The sequence below is a fragment of the Mobula hypostoma genome, chromosome 3 (genome assembly GCF_963921235.1).
Source record: "Mobula hypostoma chromosome 3, sMobHyp1.1, whole genome shotgun sequence".
Classification (NCBI taxonomy): Eukaryota; Metazoa; Chordata; class Chondrichthyes; order Myliobatiformes; family Myliobatidae; genus Mobula; species Mobula hypostoma.
The window spans coordinates 219192131-219212066 of NC_086099.1; the positions used below are offsets into that span (position 1 = coordinate 219192131).

Sequence of the window (19936 nt, forward strand, 5' to 3'; positions counted from 1 at the left end):
CCGGCAGCTCATTCAGCACTGGGTCACTGCCCTTTGAGTGCAAAGTCCCCCCTCACATTCCCCTTAAACGTTTTACCTTTCACTGTCAACCACAAGTCCAGAAATTTTTGTGTCATCTGCAAACTTACATATCAACCCATCTACATTTTCATCCAAGTCACTTGCTTTCCCACTTAATAACATTTGTTAGCTTTGTCAGTTATCCAAACTGAAGAAACTGCCTCTCTGATAAAGTAGTAAGCAAACTAAAGATAAGTGGTGAACTTACAAAGATTTTTTTTGAATTAGAGAGTGAAAACATGAGATCAGCGTTATCAACAGTAACACAGAACATATAGAACATAGAATAGTACAGCACAGTACAGGCCCTTCGGCCCACAACATTGTGCCGACAAACCCCGCCTCCCATATAAGCCCCCACCTTAAATTCCTCCATATACCTATCTAGTAGTCTCTTAAACTTCACTAGTGTATCTGCCTCCACCACTGACTCAGGCAGTGCATTCCACGCACCAACCACTCTCTGAGTAAAAAAAACCTTCCTCTAATATCCCCCTTGAACTTCCCACCCCTTACCTTAAAGCCATGTCCTCTTGTATTGAGCAGTGTTGCCCTGGGGAAGAGGCGCTGGCTATTCTCTCTATCTATTCCTCTTATTATCTTGTACACCTCTATCATGTCTCCTCTCATCCTCCTTTCTAAAGAGTAAAGCCCTAGCTCCCTTAATCTCTGATCATAATGCATACTCTCTAAACCAGGCAGCATTCTGGTAAATCTCCTCTGTACCCTTTCCAATGCTTCCACATCCTTCTTATAGTAAGCACAAGAATAAAGGGGAGAAATTAGATAGAGAGACAAAGAATAAAAGCGGTTCAAGAAAAGGGAAGATAAAGCTTCTTCATGGCTGTTAGTGAACATTGAAAATAGTTCTTTAAATCATGCATAATTGTGACTGTGTATTGCTATCATGAGGTGTAAATTCTGGAACTCCTGATCCATTAACACCCCATCAGATTTTCTTCACTTTCAAGGACAGGGATGGGAATTGAAAGCTGGCCTTGCTTTTGACATCCACGGTAAATGAACAAAACAAAGGGGGGGAGGTGTCATGAAAGAGAGAGTAAGTAGCATATCAAGACACTGACACAACCTTGTAGGAAAACCATAATTTCTGAAAGGTAGCATCAAACCCATGTCAAACAGCACTAACAGAGCTACTATTAGTTGTGAGCCTCCCATGATTCAGGACATTTACAAAGACAGGTGTGAAAAAAGGGCCCGAAGTATCATTGGGGACCCTAGTCACCCCAAACACAATCTATTCCAACTGCTACCATCCAGAAAACAGTATTGCAGTAAAAAACCTGTCCATAAGTCAGGTTTGTTATCTCAGGAGAACCTGTACATGAATTTATATTATTTTATAAATTATTTTATATATGTGCTTGCTTGTGTATTTGCTCAGAAAATGACTAGTGACTATGAGAAGCTGAAGAAAGATCATGAGGACCTCAAGAGTAAATTTGATGGATCGAAAGCAAGAAACAAGGTTCTATCCACTGAGCTGAAAACTTTAAAGAGTCAAGTGGTAACACTTCTCAAAAAGGGGAAGCACGATGATGAATTTGTTGACATATTGCTGGTGAGAAATCATATGGACTTAAAATGAAAACGAAGATGGGGGAAATGTGTTTCAAGAAGGTTTCATGTACGCTGGTCTGGTTTGGTGCAAAATAAAAATAATTAAGATACTCAGACAAACAACATCTGTGGCAAGAGAGAAACTGATGGATGTTTGACTAGACTGAATGAAATTGGTATTTGTTTATTGTCACAGGCACCGAGCTACTGTTTAAAACATTCGATTTGTGTGCCATCCGGACAGATCATGCCTTACACAATTGCACTGAGATAGTAAAAAGAAAACAGAATAGAGTGCAACACACACAAAATGCTGGAGGAACTCAGCAGATCAGGCAGCATCTATGGAAATGAATAAACAGTCAATGTTTTTGGCAGAGACCCTTCTTCAGGACTAGAAAAGAAGGGGGGAAAATGCCAGAATAAAAAGGTGGGGGAAAGTTGCAGTTACAGAGAAAGTGCAGTGCAGGCAGATAAATAGAGTGTGAGGGCCAAGGTAAGGTTGATTGGAGATCAAGGGTTCACTCTTAATGTATGAGAGGTGCATTCAGGAGTCTTCTAACAGTGGGATAGACTGCACATAAATGGCTCTTCCATGGAGAAAGTTAGGAGCACTAAGTTCCTGGGAGTGTACATAACCTGGTGCCTGAACACCAACTCCTTAGTCAAAAAAGCACAAGAATGTCTTCACTTCCTGAATAGAATGAGGCAAGCGAGGCGCTCGCCACCCCCCCCCACCCATTCTAACCATTTTTTACAGGACCACCATTGAGAGTGTCCAGACCAGTTGCATCTCATCTGGTACAGGAATTGCAAGGCATCTGACCACAAGACCCTAGAAAGAATTGCACGGGCTGCTGAGAGGATTATTGGTGTGTCTCTTCCACTCATCCAAGATATTTATCAGGAGCGCTGCATATGTAGAGCCGATAGCAATGATCCCTCCCATAATATCTTTAACCCCCTTCCATCAGACAGGAGGTATTGTAGCATTAAGACAAGGGATGTTAGGATGGGAAACAGCTTCTTCTCCCAAGCTGTGGGACCTTTGAACTCCCTGCTACCATCCAGGTCTCATCATATATGAAGTGCCAATAGCAATATACTGTTTACTTTTTAATTTGTGTTATAAATACAGCTTATTCTAAATATCAGTCTTTTGGAATATGTTTTATTATTTGTTAATTTACTTGTGGTAATGTTACTTTGTATGATGCGTGTGAGTTATATGTACTATGTTGTGCACCTTGGTACAGGGGAACATCGTCCTAATGTAATGCTCTGGTACCTCCTGCCTGATGGAAGGGGTTCAAAGAGATTGTGGGATGGATCATTGCTAATGGCTCTACAAACTTGAACTTGAAGCTGTCCTTGAGTCAGGTGTTTAATGCTGTCAAGCTTTTGTATCTTCTGCCTGATGGGACAGTGCAGAAAGGAGAATGTCCGGAGTGAGAGGGATGCATGGTTATGTTGGCTACTTTGTCGAAGGAGTGGAAAGTGTCTTGTTATCCTATGCGCCCCGGTTACCATCACATCAAGTGAGCAGCTGGCCATTCAGTTCAGTTTATTCTCCATACAAAACAAAGCTATGCATTATTGAGGAATGAATCTAAGCCAGGCCCATGGCTTGTGAAAATTCTACCACACAACTACTGCTGTTCATCTGCAGCTTAACCTAGCCCATCAAAACAGATGAACATAATTCATTTCTTTGTTATACTGGGACATACAATAGGTGTGCAGATTGCCTACTATATAAATTAAACAATGGTGGCCTTTGCAATGATGTTGAAGTTATGAGGATGAAAGTCAAGTCTGCAGTAAATTTCTGTTAATTTCCCAACCCTATCACCATTATACACTTCTTTTTAGGTTGGAACTCTGCTACTTTAGAGCAGGTGACAATCTCTCACCCACAGACGTAGATCTAAATGGTGGGTACTAGGATAAGGTTTGATATTCTCTCCTCCATGTGTATTGTACTCAATGGCAAGAGTGGGGTTAAAACTAGCTCCTCAGTCATCCAATGCGAAGAATTACGTTTTTACTAGTAGGCATTCAGACTTGCTCTTATATCACATCTCTTACAGAAACAGCAGAAGCAAATGCAGGAAATTCTTGCTCATGTGAGTGAACAACAGTCAAACAGCAAGCATAACGTGAGCCAGCCACTGAACAGTGAAGTCCAGAAGCAAGACTCGCTGATTAGAGAGCTAAAACAGGTGGTTAGTGAGAGGGAAGCCAAGGTGAAGGAACTTGAGGAAGAGATCAGACAGCTAATCCTAAAGGTATCCAAAATATTCTTGCTCATCCCAGGACTTGATATATCTCTATGCTTCAAAATCTTGTATGCAACCCTTCAGTGATCTGAAATAAGACTGTTGTCTTCCAGCATAGTAGAATATAATCTTCCATTATAGTCTTCCATAGATTATGTTTAATGTCTGATTAGAACAGGTAGTCATGAGTATGTGAAGAGATTTTGGTAAAAGTAACATTTAACGTCCAGATTCCTAAAGATGAAGATTTAAAAGATTAGCACATGTACATCGAAACATACAGTGAAATGCATCATTTGTGTCAAATCCAGTCAGTGAGGATCGTGCTGGCAGCCCACGAGTGTTGCCACGCTTCCGGTGCCAACATAGCATGCCCAAAACTCAATAACCCTAACCCTAATCATATGTCTTCGGAATATGGGAGGAAAGCAGAACTCACGAAAGAAGTCCACACAGTCATGGGGAGAACATACAAGCCCCTTACAGGCATCGGAAGGAATTGAACCTCAGTCGTTGATCACTGGTGCTCTAGAGTGATTGTACTAACTGCTACACTGCCACTTGATAATAGAACATGTATTATGTTCCATTATCAAACCTACATTAACTCTTTACTGGGTTGCTTCAAGCAAGTAGCAAAGGCAAGGGTTAGATGATGACCAATGGAGGGCAGGGAGCAAGAAAAAGTCTTGGTGAACTTCAGGTTCTATGCAACTTCTCCAACTTCTCATTCCTCCCAGTTTATGGAACAAGCCTTGCAGCAGCCCAGTGAGCTGTAGGGAGCTGAGACCATTTTATCACTTCAGTTCGGTTGGGACATCTCATTCTGAAAATGGTTCCCTATTTATGACCTGAGGCTTGTCAAAGCCCAGCATGCATATCAAATGAGCCTCCATCCCATAAAAATATGTTGGGTTAGGTTGAGCTCCAGAAAAAAAATCCATAGCAGAAACACACCCAAGTTATCTGTGTCAGAAGTGTCGCTCCATACAAGTCTCTCCCTACCTTTTCTCATTTAAACCTATCACCATATCTTTGTAGTTGTGCTTTCCACTATGTATATCTTACCTGTGAGACCTACTCTCGATCAGAGAAATATTGTGTGAGGAAACCATGGACAGAGACAAATATTGGTGGATGGGATTCCAAAGATATATAGAAACATAGAAAATAGGTGCAGGAGTAGGCCATTCGGCCCTTCGAGCCTGCACCGCCATTTATTATGATCATGGCTGATCATCCAACTCAGAACCCAGCCTTCCCTCCATACCCCCTGACCCCTGTAGCCACAAGGGCCATATCTAACTTCCTTTTAAACATAGCTAATGAACTGGCCTCAACAGTTTGCTGTGGCAGAGAATTCCACAGATTCACCACTCTCTGTGTGAAGAAGTTTTCGCTAACCTCGGTCCTAAAAGGCTTCCCCTCTATCCTCAAACTGTGACCCCTCGTTCTAGACCTCCCCAACATCGGGAACAATCTTCCCGCATCTAGCCTGTCCAATCCCTTTAGGATCTTATACGTTTCAATCAGATCCCCCCTCAATCTTCTAAATTCCAACGAGTACAAGCCCAGTTCATCCAGTCTTTCTTCATATGAAAGACCTGCCATCCCAGGAATCAATCTGGTGAACCTTCTTTGTACTCCCTCTATGGCAAAGATGTCTTTCCTCAGATTAGGGGACCAAAACTGCACACAATACTCCAGGTGTGGTCTCACCAAGGCCTTGTACAACTGCAGTAGTACCTCCCTGCTCCTGTACTCGAATCCTCTCGCTATAAATGCCAGCATACCGTTCGCCTTTTTCACCGCCTGCTGTACCTGCATGCCCACTTTCAATGACTGGTGTATAATGACACCCAGGTCTCGTTGCACCTCCCCTTTTCCTAATCGGCCACCATTCAGATAATAATCTGTTTTCCTATTTTTGCCACCAAAGTGGATAACTTCACATTTATCCACATTAAATTGCATCTGCCATGAGTTTGCCCACTCACCCAACCTATCCAAGTCACCCTGCATCCTCTTAGCATCCTCCTCACTGCTAACACTGCCACCCAGCTTCGTGTCATCCGCAAACTTGGAGATGCTGCATTTAATTCCCTCATCCAAGTCATTAATATATATTGTAAACAACTGGGGTCCCAGCACTGAGCCTTGCGGTACCCCACTAGTCACCGCCTGCCATTCTGAAAAGGTCCCGTTTATTCCCACTCTTTGCTTCCTGTCTGCTAACCAATTCTCCACCCACACCAATACCTTACCCCCAATACCGTGTGCTTTAAGTTTGCACACTAATCTCCTGTGTGGGACCTTGTCAAAAGCCTTTTGAAAATCCAAATATACCACATCCACTGGTTCTCCCCTATCCACTCTACTAGTTACATCCTCAAAAAATTCTATGAGATTCGTCAGACATGATTTTCCTTTCACAAATCCATGCTGACTTTGTCCGATCATTTCACCGCTTTCCAAATGTGCTGTTATCACATCCTTGATAACTGACTCCAGCAGTTTCCCCACCACCGACGTTAGGCTAACCGGCCTATAATTCCCCGGTTTCTCTCTCCCTCCTTTTTTAAAAAATGGGGTTACATTAGCCACCCTCCAATCCTCAGGAACTAGTCCAGAATCTAACGAGTTTTGAAAAATTATCACTAATGCATCCACTATTTCTTGGGCCACTTCCTTAAGCACTCTGGGATGCAGACCATCTGGCCCTGGGGATTTATCTGCCTTCAATCCCTTCAATTTACCTAACACCACTTCCCTACTAACATGTATTTCGCTCAGTTCCTCCATCTCACTGGACCCTCTGTCCCTTACTATTTCTGGAAGATTATTTATGTCCTCCTTAGTGAAGACAGAACCAAAGTAATTATTCAATTGGTCTGCCATGTCCTTGCTCCCCATAATCAATTCACCTGTTTCTGTTTGCAGGGGACCTACATTTGTCTTTATCAGTCTTTTCCTTTTTACATATCTATAAAAGCTTTTACAGTCCGTTTTTATGTTCTCTGCCAGTTTTCTCTCATAATCTTTTTTCCCCTTCCTAATTAAGCCCTTTGTCCTCCTCTGCTGAACTCTGAATTTCTCCCAGTCCTCAGGTGAGCCACTTTCTCTGGCTAATTTGTATGCTACTTCTTTGGAATTGATACTATCCCTAATTTCTCTTGTCAGCCACGGGTGCACTACCTTCCTTGATTTATTCTTTTGCCAAACTGGGATGAACAATTGTTGTAGTTCATCCATGCAACCTTTAAATGCCTGCCATTGCATATCCACCATCAATCCTTGAAGTGTCATTTGCCAGTCTATCTTAGCTAATTCACGTCTCATACCTTCAAAGTTACCCCTCTTTAAGTTCACTCTTATTGTTGGTTACAGGTTGAATAGGATGTGCCTGTTGTTTGCATGTCAAAAAGTGGAGCAGGAATAGGCTAACTGGCTTTTGAAGACTACTCCAATCATTCTATAAGATCACGGCTGGTCCAATCTTGGCTTTAGCACCACTTTCCTGCTCTCTTCCCATACTTGACATTCCCTTCTGGTTCAGATATCTCTCAGTTTGCCTTGAGCATATTCCTCTTCCACAGCTGTGAGTCAATTCCAAAGCAACACAACCCTTTCAGGGAAAAAAAAATTCTCATCATCTCCATCTTAAATGGATAAAGTTATATTTTGATACTGTGCAATCTAGTTCTGGATACCCCATTCGGGAAAATATCCACCTCAGCATCTTCTCTGTCGGAAGCGTTATGTGTTTCATAAGATCGCCTTTTATTCTTCTAAGCTCCAATGACTAATGGCCCAGCCTACTCAACTTCCTCTTCAATGTTTACCCCTTCATTCCTGAATTCAGCCTAGTGTATTTTCTCCAACACAAGTGTATCCTTTCAGGTAGGGGTATTGTGGTGCTGCAGCCTCACAGCTCCTGACCCTGTGGAGTTTGCACAAGCTCTCCATGACCGAATGAGTATCCCTTGGATGTCCTGCTTTCCTCCCACATCCCAAAGTCATGTTGATTAGTTACTGTAGGTCAGTGACAAGAGAATCAGAGTGGGGGGATGTGGGGGTTTGGTGTGCATGGGCAAGGAGAAGAGAATGATTTGCGAGGATACAGGGAAATAGGAGGAGAGACAGGATGGGATTGCTCTGTTTGGAGCCAGTGGACCCAGTGGGCCAAATCAAACTGTAGGTTCAGTAAAGATGCTGGACTTCCCTACTTGTATAATTCATATCCCAAACAGTCAAAGTCATCTTTCCAATTGTTTATTGAATGCTTTCTGGAAATCTAGATACACTACACCTTTACATGCGCTTTATTCACCTTGTTTTGCACATTCCCAATCAACTCCAGTGAGTTTGTCAAACACAACTTCACTTTCATACAAAATACTTGATATTCGAAATATGTTGGTATTAACTCCTCAGTACTAGATTCCATCATTTTCCCTATGAAAATTATTAAGATAACTATTTTATAATTTGGTGCTTCCTCTCTCCTTCCATTTTTGAATTGTGTTATTACATTTGTGATTTTCCAGTTCTCTATGCCCTCTTCAGAATCTAAGTGATTTTAAAGCCATGGGATGCAGTCCATCAACTCCAAGGCACTTGTTAGCTTTTCACCAGCATAGAGTTATAGAGTCAGATAAACAAACCATTTGGCCCATGCCCTTGTCTCCTATCTACATTAACCATATTTACCTGTCTTAGGTTCATAGCCTCTTTGCCCTGGTGATGTCTCATACATTATCTCTAATAATAGTCTCTTCTGGTTATCAATTACACAACTACATTTTCTCAAATATTTAAGCAATCGAGTATGGCTCACTATCCAGTCAAGAGTAGCTCAAAAGGTTTGACCATTCTGGTAGTTTCAACCTGGTCTGGACTGGTAGATGAACTAATCAGTTTGATTAATTCATCTACCAGTCCATAGCATGTTCATCACAGGCAAATAGCTTGTTCAGAGTGAGAGGTGACGATAGCGGTGTACAAGATGATAAGAGGCATGGATCGAGTGGACAGACAGAGACTTTTTTCCCAGGGCAGAAATTGCTAACGTAAGGGGGCATTATTTTAAGGTGATTGGAGGAAAGTATAGGGGAGATGTCAGAGATGAGTTCTTTACACAGAGAAAGATGGATGTGTGGAATGGTGTGGCAGGAGTGGTGGTAGGGGTATTCAAGAAACTCTTAGGTGTGTGGATGAAAGAAAAATGGAGGGTTATGTAGTTAGATTAATCTTGGAGGAGGTTGAAAAGTCAGCCCAACTTTGTGGGCTGAAGGGCCTGTACTCTGATATAATTCTCTATGTTCTATGTTCAAGCTGACCCACATTTTGAGACAATGGTTTATGTGTCTTGTTTGATGTCACATGGTGCTCATAATCAGATTAGATTAATTTATTACACAGCAACAGCCAGAGACGGAAGTGTCAGCTGATCAGACAGCAGTAACTCCCACACAGTGCCGTCCTTCCTCAGCACCGCTGGACCCGAACAGTGCACACGCAATTCAGGATCCTCTGACGGCCAATGCTGAACTCACAGGAAGGCCATTTTCTGCTTGGTAAGACAAGAAATTTGCATTGAGGAAACAGCCCCCTCCCCACCGAGTTCAGACTGTACAAAATTTAGTACATTACGCAAAATATAGGAACCTCCGCCTCTTTCCATATTGTGAACTTTTAGAATGTTTTGACCCAGGTTAGATCCTCCAAAATAATGACCCAATGAACCTGAAGCTGCTCACAATTTCCACCGCTGACCCCTCAATGAGGACTGGTGTGTGTTGTCCTGCTTTTCCCTTCCTGAAGCCCATAATCAATTCCTTGGTCTGCAGATGTTGAGTTCTTCTTGCAGCCCCACCATATAATATGCCAGTGATTGCTTTTCAAGAGAGTGCTGACTGCTCATGCCTCCCCACTAAATACATGGAGCAGTGGTCATTTAGAACATTTACCACCTTGTACTTGTTCTTGGATTTGCACATATTTTGTATCTTTTAAGCTTTTTATTTTTTTCTCTGATTCACTTCTTGCTGCTGTGTTGGTAACACTTTTTTTACTCTTGTAACTTTCGATCTGATCACTTTTTTGAATGATGTTTCTACAATTGTTTTTGTAGGCACTCTGTGAGCCCCATTTTTTCCTTCCTCCTTGTGAGATTTGTAAATTTATCCTCCACCGATTGAAATTTAGGTTCTGTATTGGTGTAGGAGTAAAGCAGGGGTTTATAATAAAGTGAGGCAATTTCTTTGAAAAATAAAGATATAGACTGTTTTCTAAATAGAGCCACAGAACAGAAGTAAGCCCTTCAGCCGTTCTAGTCTGTGCTAAACTATCAATCTTCCTAGTCCCTTCCACCTGCACACAGACCACCCTACATATTCCTCCCATCCATGTACCTATCCAAATTTCTCTTAAATGTTGAAATCAAAATTATATCCAGCACTTGCACTGACAGCTCGTTCCACACTCCCACCACCCTCTAAGTGAAGAAGTTTCCCTTCATATTCCCCTTAAACATTTCACCTTTCATCCTTAACCCATGACCTCTAGTTCTAGTCTCACCCAACCTAAATGGAAAAAGCCTGCTTGCATTTGCCCTATCTACACCTCTCAATTTTGTTTACCTCTACCAAATCTCTTCTCAGTCTTCTACGTTCTAGGGAATAAAGTCGGAATCTATTTAACTTTTCCCTAAACTCAGGTTCTCAAGACCCGGCAACATCCTTATCGATTTTTCAATCTTATTTACATCTTTCCTGTAAGTAGGTGATCAAAGCTGAACACAATACTCCAAATTAGGCCTCACTAACGTCTTGTACAATTTCAACATAACATCCTGTAATCAATACATTGATTTATGAAGACCAATGTGCCAAAAGCTTTCATAACAACCTTATCTACCTGTGACACCACTTTCAAGGAATTATGGACCTGTATTCCCAGATCTCTCTGTTCTGCTACACTTCTCAGTGCCCTATCACTCACCATGTAAGACCTACCCTGAGTGGTTTTACCAAAGTGCAGCACCACATACTTGTCTGCATTAAATTCCACTTGCCATTTTTCTGCTCGTTTTTCCAGCTAGTTCAGATCCCACTGCAAGCTCTAACTGTCTTCTTTGCTATCCACTACACCCCCAATTCTGGTGTCATCTGCAAATTTACTAATTCAATTTACCACATTATCATCCAGATCGTTGATATCGATGACAAACAACCACGGACCCAGCACTAATCCCTGCAGCACACCACTGATCACAGTGCTCCAGTCAGAGAGGCAACCACCTACAACCACTCTCTGGCTTTTTCTGCGAAGCCAATGACTAATCCAGTCTACTTCCTCATCTTGAATGCCAAGCGACAGAACCTTTTCGACCAACCCCCCCCCCCCGCCGCCCCCCCATGCAGGACCTTGTCAAATGCCTTGCTAAAGTCCATGCAGGCAACATTCACTGACTTTCCTTTATCAGTTTTCCTGGTAACTTCCATAAAAAACTCTATAAGATTGGTTAGACACTACTTACCATATACAAAGCCATGATGTCTATCCCTAATCAGTCCCTGTCTATACAAATACTTACATATCTGGTCCCTTAGAATACCTTCCAATAACGTTCTCACTACTAATGTCAAGCTCACTGGTGTATAATTTCCTGGTGAATAAATTATTATTAGAGCTTTTCTTAAAGAATGGAACATCAGTTATCCTCCAATCCTCTCCCATCACTAAGGATGTTTTAGATATCTCTACTAGAGCCCCTGTAATTTCCACACTTGCTTCCTACAGGATACAAATGGACACATTGTCAGCCCTGGGGACTTACGCACCCTTATTTGCATCAAGACAGCAAACACATCCTCCTCTGTAATCTGTATGGGGTCCATGACCTTGCTGCTGCATTTCCTCACATCTATAGACTCTGTGTCCATCTGCCGAGTAAATACAGATGCAAAAAATCCATTTAAGATCTCCCCCATCTCTTTCGACTCCATGGATAGATTACCACTGTGATCTACCAGAGGACCAATTTTGTCCTTTGATCTTAATATATCTGTAGAAGCGTTTACGATTCTCTGTCACCCTGTCTGCTAGAGCAACCTCATGTCTTCTTTTAGCTCTCTTGATTTCTTTCTTAAGTATTCTTTTGCATTTCTTATACCCATCAAGTACCTCATTTGTTCCTACCTGCCTAAGCCTGCCTTGCACCTTCTTCTTTTTCTTAACCAGGGCCTCAATATCTCTCAAAAAGCAAGGTTCGGCAAGTCTGTTATCCTTATCTTTTATTCAGACAGGAACATACAAACTCTGTACTCTCAAAATTTCACTTTTGAAGGCCTCCTACTTACCAAGTACACCTTTGCCAGAGAACAACCCATCCCAGTCTCACTTGCCATATCCTTTCTGATACCGTCAAAATTGGCCTTCCTCCAATTTAAAATCTTAACTCAAGGACCAGATTTATCATTTTCCATAATTACCTTGAAACTAATGTCATTATGATCTCTAGATGCAAAGTGTTCCCCTACACAAACTTCAGACACCTGTCGTTTCTCATTCCTTAATAGGAGATGCAGTATCACACTCTCTTTAGCTGGGACTTCTACATACTGATTAAGGAAACTTTCCTGAACACATTTGACAAACTCTTTCACATCCAGCCCTTTTACAGAATGGGAGTCGCAGTCAATATGTGGAAAATTGAAATCACCTACTATCACAACCTTATGTTTCTTGCAACGGTCTGTGATGTCCGCACAAATTTGCTCCTCTAAGTCCCACAGACCACTGGGTGGTCTGCAATATACTCCCATTCACGTGGTCTTACCTTTTTCATCATATAATGGCAGTATGCATGGACGTAGCAGCAACTCCAGCTCCAACCAGTGGTGAAATTTCTTGTCCTGTTCATCTTTTTGATGACCAAAAAGACACTGATGAATTTTTTTTTTGCTACTGTATACCCTGCTACCACCAAGGTCTCATCATGAGGTCAGCATACTGTTTATTGTATTCTGTACTGTTTGCTGTTTGCATGCATTTTGAGTTAAGTTTTGTTAACCAATTTATGGTAATATTTGGGTTTATGTGTCTTATGCGTTGTATGTTGTGTGGGTGCACCGCGGTCCAGAGGAATGTTATTTCATTGGGTCGGATGACAATAAACTTGAACTAACTTTGTTTAAATGAGAGGTAATTCAGATGCCAGAGGTGCAAAGGGATTTGGGAGTCTTAGATTAGGATTAAGTTAAAGGTTAACAGCAGGTTGAGTTGGTAGTAAGGGCGGCAAATGTAATGTTAGCATTCATTTCAAGAGGTTTAGAATATAAAAGCATGGATGTTTTGCTGAGGCATACATTGGACAGAAAATATTCAGAATATTACAATTAATTTTGGGGCCCATATCTGAGGATGAGTCTGCTGGCCCAGGAGATGATCACAAGGATGATCCCCAGTACTGAAAGGTTTAACATATGAGGAGCATTTTTAGTATCTCTGGGCTTGTACTCAACGGAGTTCAGAAGATCTCATTGAAACCTGTGGGATACTGAAAGGCCTGGATAAAGAGGATGTGGAGAGGATGATCCCATCGGTAGGAGCGTCTAGGATACAAAGATACAGCCTCAGAATAAAAGAAAATGAAGCTGAGATGGGGAGGAAGTTCTTCAGCCAGGGAAAGTGAATTTAGAATTCATTGCCTCTTAGGACTGGGGAGGCCAAATCATTGGTGTATTTAAAGTAGAAAGTGATAGCTTAAAGATAAAGATTTATTTGTCACCTACAGTACTGTGCGAAAGTCTTAGGCACATACTTAAATATAGCTAGGGTACCTAAGACATTTTTTACAGTACGGTATTTGTCAACGTGAAGCAGAAAGGATGTTCGTAAATCCGACAGGACCAAAGGATGCTGGGAATGGCAAGGGTGGAGTGGCACAGGAGGGGTCTGAGACAGATGGCAGAGGAGTGCCAGGGGCGTGGGGGGTGCACGGGTACAGACACACCCAACCCTGAGACACCGGCCAAGGCCATTTGATTCCAAACAATTGGTTTATGGATCATTACAAAATGTCTCTCTGGTGCTTCCCACTTCCTCCCCTCTCCCTTCCCCAATCATGATTTCCCCTCTTCCTGCCCCTTTCCCACTCCCAGTCCATATCAGAATCAGGTTTATCACCACTCACATACTGTATGTCGTGAAATTTGTACTTTTCTGCAGCGGCAGTACAGTGCAGTATATATAATTACTGCAGTACAGTGCAGTATATATAATTACTACAGTACTGTGCAAAAGTCTTAAGTAGCCTAGCTGTATATGTGCCTAAGACTTTTGCACAGTCTGTAGGTTCTTAATCAGTAAGATTGGTTATGGTGAGAGGGCAAGACAATGGGGAGGATTTAAAATTTCAGTTAATAAGGAGAGGACTTGGTGGGTTGAATGGCTTCACTCCACTCCTATATCTTGTGGTCTAACAGTAAATCAGTGTGACTGTTTCTGTCACTTTCCTTTCCGTTCCTATGTTACATTGCCTGACTGATGCTGGGAGCTTGGTGTAGTCTACAATTGAATGCAACCCAATACACCAGATTCCTGGTACACCCCAGTTTTAAACATACACTGTTACGTACCCCGTAACTGGGTTGCCAAACCAGCAGAAATGGATCACTCAGTTGGAGTCTGGAGTACTAGAACTAAGAAAGTTTTATTAAAGAAACAAGCAACACAGTAATCGAAAGGATAATAAATGCAACAGTTCAGCGATGATAAACACACATGTGCACAGAATTAAGATAACAGCATCAATCAAGCTCTATCGTTGTCTAGGGGTAAATGACCAAATTTCAAAGTGACTCAAAGTTCAGTCCAGTTCAGTTCGCAGTAATCGTTGCCATGGCGATGGACAACGTGGGGGAAGAGAGAGATAGAACAGGAACAACTGATCATTCAGAACGGCTTCACTCACTGTCCGGCGAGATGGCTCACAAGCAGCTCTTGGGCGGGTCCTTGGTGATGTCACCTGAGGTCACCGACTGTGACCCCTCCTCCAGATGCGGTCGATCCTCTGCAGTGAACCCGGCACCCAGGCAAGGGCGGACACACACCGGGTTCCCGCTGATCGTACCTTTCCACCCTGGTCGTTGTCTGATACTTCTCACCCACTCGTGAGAGGCGCACCGCTTCCAGGGTCTCGTTACCTCGGGTGGCGTGTCCTCCTTAGCGAACCTGTCCCTTTTTATCCCCCTGCTGGGGCATCGCCTGTCCACCACTTCAAACAGTTCAGGGTCAAAGGGGGAGCCGCTCCAGACAGCTCTCTCTCCCACGTCCCTTCATTACACATCTCCAGACGCTGCTCCATTGTTCCTTATCTCTCCTTCCCCTGAGGGCAGGTGGCAGACCACTTGCTGATGTCACTGATGCTAACCCAGGCCAGCAAACATCTTAATTTTATGTGTATTCTCGTCACAACACTCAGTGGCCTTTTTATTAGGTAAATCTGTACACCTGCTCGTTAATGCAAATATCTAGTCAGCCAATCATGAAGCAGTAATCAGTGTATAAAGATGGTGCGACATGGTGTGAAAACAAAAATAAAATCCAGTGAGTGGCAGTTCTGTGGGTGAAAATGCCTGGTTAATGAGAGAGGTCAGAGGAGAATGGCCAAACTGGTTCAAGCTGACAGGAAGGCGACGGTAACTCAAATAAACATGCATTACAACAGCGGTGTGCAGGAGAGCATCTCTGAACACACAACACGTCGAACCTTGAAGTTGATGGGCTACAACAGCAGAAGACCATGAACGTACACTCAGTGTCCACGTTATTAGGTTCAGGAGGTACATAATAAAGTGGCCATTGAGTGTATGCTCAAGGAGTTGACCTGTGTTTACTTTGTGGGTAACATCATCACTGTCATCAAATGGTAGAGAATAACTAGAGTGCTTCCAGGTGAGATCCTAGGTCAATCAACTTAAATAACAGACCGCTATCATCTGTCTGCAGTATTGTGTGCAGTTTTGGTCCCCTAATCTGAGGAAAGACATCCTTGCCATAGAGGGAGTACAAAGAAGGTTCACCAGATTGATTCCTGGGATGGCAGGACTTTCATATGAAGAAAGACTGGATGAACTAGGCTTGTACTCGTTGGAATTTAGAAGATTGAGGGGAGATCTGATTGAAACGTATAAAATCCTAAAGGGATTGGACAGGCTAGATGCAGGAAGATTGTTCCTGATGTTGGGGAAGTCCAGAACGAGGGGTCACAGTTTGAGGATAAGGGGGAAGCCTTTTAGGACTGAGATTAGGAAAAACTTCTTCACACAGAGAATGGTGAATCTGTGGAATTCTCTGCCACAGGAAACAGTTGAGGCCAGTTCATTGGCTATATTTAAGAGGGAGTTAGATATGGCCCTTGTGGCTACGGGGATCAGGGGGTATGGAGGGAAGGCTGGTGCAGGGTTCTGAGTTGGATGATCAGCCATGATCATAATAAATGGCGGTGCAGGCTCGAAGGGCCGAATGGCCTACTCCTGCACCTATTTTCTATGTTTCTATGTCTGAGTGGCTTCCAGCTGAGTCTGTGCTGAAGAGCTTGTCAGTCAAAATGTGGTGGCATTTGCACTCTGATTCAGAAGCTGAGGCTGAAATAGTAGCCCTGGCTGATTTTCAAATTCAACAACCACTCTTTTCTAGGTGGCCAGCTCATATGTCTCACAGCAGAAAAGAACATTAGTTGAAGAGGAGGAAGAACGCTGTTGTTATTACCATCAGGGAGGAGGTACAGGAGCCTGAAGACCCACACTCAATAATTCAGAAGCAACTTCTTCCTCTCATCATTTATAATATTCTTATGTATTTGCGATGTACTGAAAAACATTTTTCATACCATGTATTCATAATAAATGCGAAAAAAAAGAGTAAAGAGGCCAGTCCTAACCTACTAAGGGCACACGTTGGCTATTATAGAAGCAGTATAATTGACACCTATAGTGAAATTTGTGTTCCCACTTCTTTTATCTGCATTAAGTGAGGCATTGTGGCAAAATTAACACATCTGAATCAGAGTAAAGTTGAACGGAAGGCTAAATATTAATAAAACTGAAAACACAGTAATTAACGAAACTTTCTTGTAGAACCATATAGTGGCCACCTTATTAGGTATCCCCTGTATGTTCCTGGTCTCCTGCTGCTGAAGCCCATCTACTTCAAGTTCGAGGTGCTCATCTGTTGTAACACATGGTTATTTGAGTTACTGTCATTTTTGTGCAGGCTTGAACCAGTCTGGCCATTCTCCTCTGGCCTCTCTCATTAAGACCATAAGACATAGGAGCAGAAGTAGGTCATTCTGCCCGTCGAGTCTGCTTCACCATTCAATCATGGGCTGATCCAATTCTCCCAGTCATCCTCATACCTCTGGCTTCTCCCCATACCCTTTGATGCCCTGGCTAATCAAGAACCTGTCTATCTCTGCCTTTAATGCACCCAATGACTTGGCCTCCACAGTCACTCGTGGCAACAAATTCCACAGTTTTACCACCCTCTGACTAAAGTAATTTCTCTGCATCTCTGGTCTAAATGGATGTCCTTCAATCCTTAAGTCATGCCCTCTTGTCCTAGGCTCCCCTATCATGGGAAATAACTTTGTCATATCTAATTTGTTCAGGCCTTTTAATATTCAGAATGTTTCTATGAGATCCCCCCCTCATTCTCCTGAACTCCAGGGAATACAGTCCAAGAGCTGCCAGATGTTCCTCATATGGTAACCCTTTCATTGCTGGAATCATTCCCGTGGATCTACTCTGAACCCTCTCCAATGTCAGTATAACTGCACACAATATTCCAAGTGTGGTCTCGAGTGCCTTATAGAGCCTCAACACTAACAAGGTGTTTATGGCCACAGAAGTACCGTTCACTGGATTCTTTTTTGTTTGTTTATCGCACCATTCTCTGTAAACTCCGGACTGTTGTGCATGAAAATCCCAGGAGATAAGCTTTTTCTGAGATACTCAAACCACCCCATCTGGCACCGACAAACATCCACAGTCAAAGTCACTCAAATCACATTTCTTCTCCATTCTGATGTTTGAACAACAACTGAACCTCTTGACCATGTCTGTGTGCTTTTATGCTTTAAGTTCCTATAACATAATTGGCTGATTAGATATTTGAACTAACGAGCAGATGTACTTGTGTACCAAATAAAGTGGCCCCTGAGTGTTTATGGCCATGATGTCTCTACTTCCTTTTAGTTCCTTTCAGCTTACCTCACTGAAATCTATCAGTATACTCCTCTATCCTAGTCTTTCTCATGTTCTTGTTCAACCTCCGCTTAAGTGCATCTAAACGCTTTGCTGTAACTATTCCCTACAGCAGTGAGTTCCAGTTTCTCCACTCTTTGATCAGGATCACTACTGCATGTTACTAAGCCTCTGAGCTACTCTTGTAACCACAGAATTTATGTGGCAGGTTATCTGAATTTCTAATCAATGGTTATCCTCTGAAATATTGATGGTGGGGAAACTCAGAAATGGTAATGCAAATGAATATCAAAGACAAGTTGTTATATTCTGCCTTGTGGAAGATCTCACATCCAGGAACTTTTGTGCTCTTGATTTATCTCTTCCACAGAATAATAACTAGCTTTTTTTCCAGAATCAGAATCAGGTTTATTATCACCGGCGTGTGTCGTGAAATTTGTTAACTTAGCAGCAGCAGTTCAATGCAATACATAATATAGAAGAAAGATTAAAAATAAGAGAGAATAGAGCAGTGGGCTAAGCACACACCCCCAAGGTACACCAGTGTTGATGGTCAGCGAGGAGGAGATGCTATCACCAATCTGCACAGATTGTGGTCTTCCAGTTAGGAAGTCAAGGATCCAATTGCAGAGGGAGGTACAGAGGGCCAGGTTCTGTAACTTCTCAATCAGGATTGTGTGAATGATGGTATTAAATGCTGAGCTATAGTCCTGACATAGGTGTTTGATTTTCTATGCTTCATCAGATCTCCCAAGTGAATTTCCTGGTGATTCTCTCATACTGATGGCATGGAGATTCTTCTTCACCTCAGTATTTTCAAGACCTCTTTTATTTAGCTTAAACCTTCCCAATAGCAAGGAGTCCAGTTGGCCATTCACTTTTCTATTATCATCCTTGTAAACTTCCCCATGCTTCCACATCCTTCTGACAAACATCATATTTTTGGACTTACTGTTTACCCGGAACTTAACTTATTATTTTCCTGATCTGAAACAGCTCGGTATCCAAAATGGGTCATACCTTGATTGAATCAGCTGGCACACAGCTTTGCTCCGGAAGTGCTACAGGATGGACAGCCAGGTTTGTTCACGTTTGTTTAAAACTGTTGTTTTTTGAATATATAGGTCTGAAATTTCAAGCTTGTTACTGTACAAGTGTTAGCTCCAGCAAAAAGTGAAATGGCAGAATACTTAGATTTTTTTTAGATCAGCAGTCACTTCAATATAAAAAAAAAGAGCATAAGCAGGAAGGGTATTGAAGACAACGCTGCGCAGAGACGCAGCAACTTCTCCAGCTCTCAATAATGGTGCTGGTTTTAAATTCCTAGTGTTTCAAAGTTTCTACAATCATTTGCAAGTTGGATTGTGTTCATCTGCAATCTACAAGCCATGACACTCAGGGACATGGGCTATCAAGGCATGCTACATATGCCTTGTGCTGTGTGACTGTTGATACTGTGTATTGCACCTTGGTCCCGAAGGAACAGTTTGGTTTGTATTCATGTGTATTGTTGAATAACAATTATACTTGGACTTGTTCTGCTTTACACTTGTGTACAGATGAATGACAATAAACAAGCTTGAATCTTGATACAGTGGATTCCAGTTAATTGGACACATTGGGACCAGTACATTTTGACCAATTAACTGGCTGTCCCAATTAGCCGAAGTTTCATGGAAATAGTTAAAAAGGTATAAAATTATGCATTTAAATGAAATACAGAACAAATTAGAACACTACTAATAT

The 19936-nt window shown here is 42.2% G+C and overlaps 1 protein-coding gene and 1 long non-coding RNA gene across 6 annotated transcripts in view; one reads left to right on the forward strand and one right to left on the reverse strand.

Moving 5' to 3' along the window:
- ccdc13 (coiled-coil domain containing 13) overlaps nt 1-19936 on the forward strand; it is an 80300-nt gene that overhangs the window by 20364 nt on the left and 40000 nt on the right. For 2 of the 4 annotated variants that reach the window (XR_010017458.1, XM_063044528.1), the window contains exons 8-11: nt 1466-1642; nt 3732-3929; nt 9342-9496; nt 19187-19270. Coding sequence is in view for 3 of the 4 variants with exons in the window: in XM_063044528.1 (XP_062900598.1) it covers nt 1466-1642; nt 3732-3929; nt 9342-9496; nt 19187-19270 (614 nt within the window). In the remaining variant the exon portion in view is untranslated. The remainder of the gene's footprint in view (nt 1-1465; nt 1643-3731; nt 3930-9341; nt 9497-19186; nt 19271-19936) is intronic. The other 2 variants (XM_063044530.1, XM_063044531.1) reach the window with 2 other exon arrangements.
- LOC134344548 (uncharacterized) overlaps nt 1-19936 on the reverse strand; it is a 147716-nt gene that overhangs the window by 3143 nt on the left and 124637 nt on the right. The window lies entirely within an intron of this gene.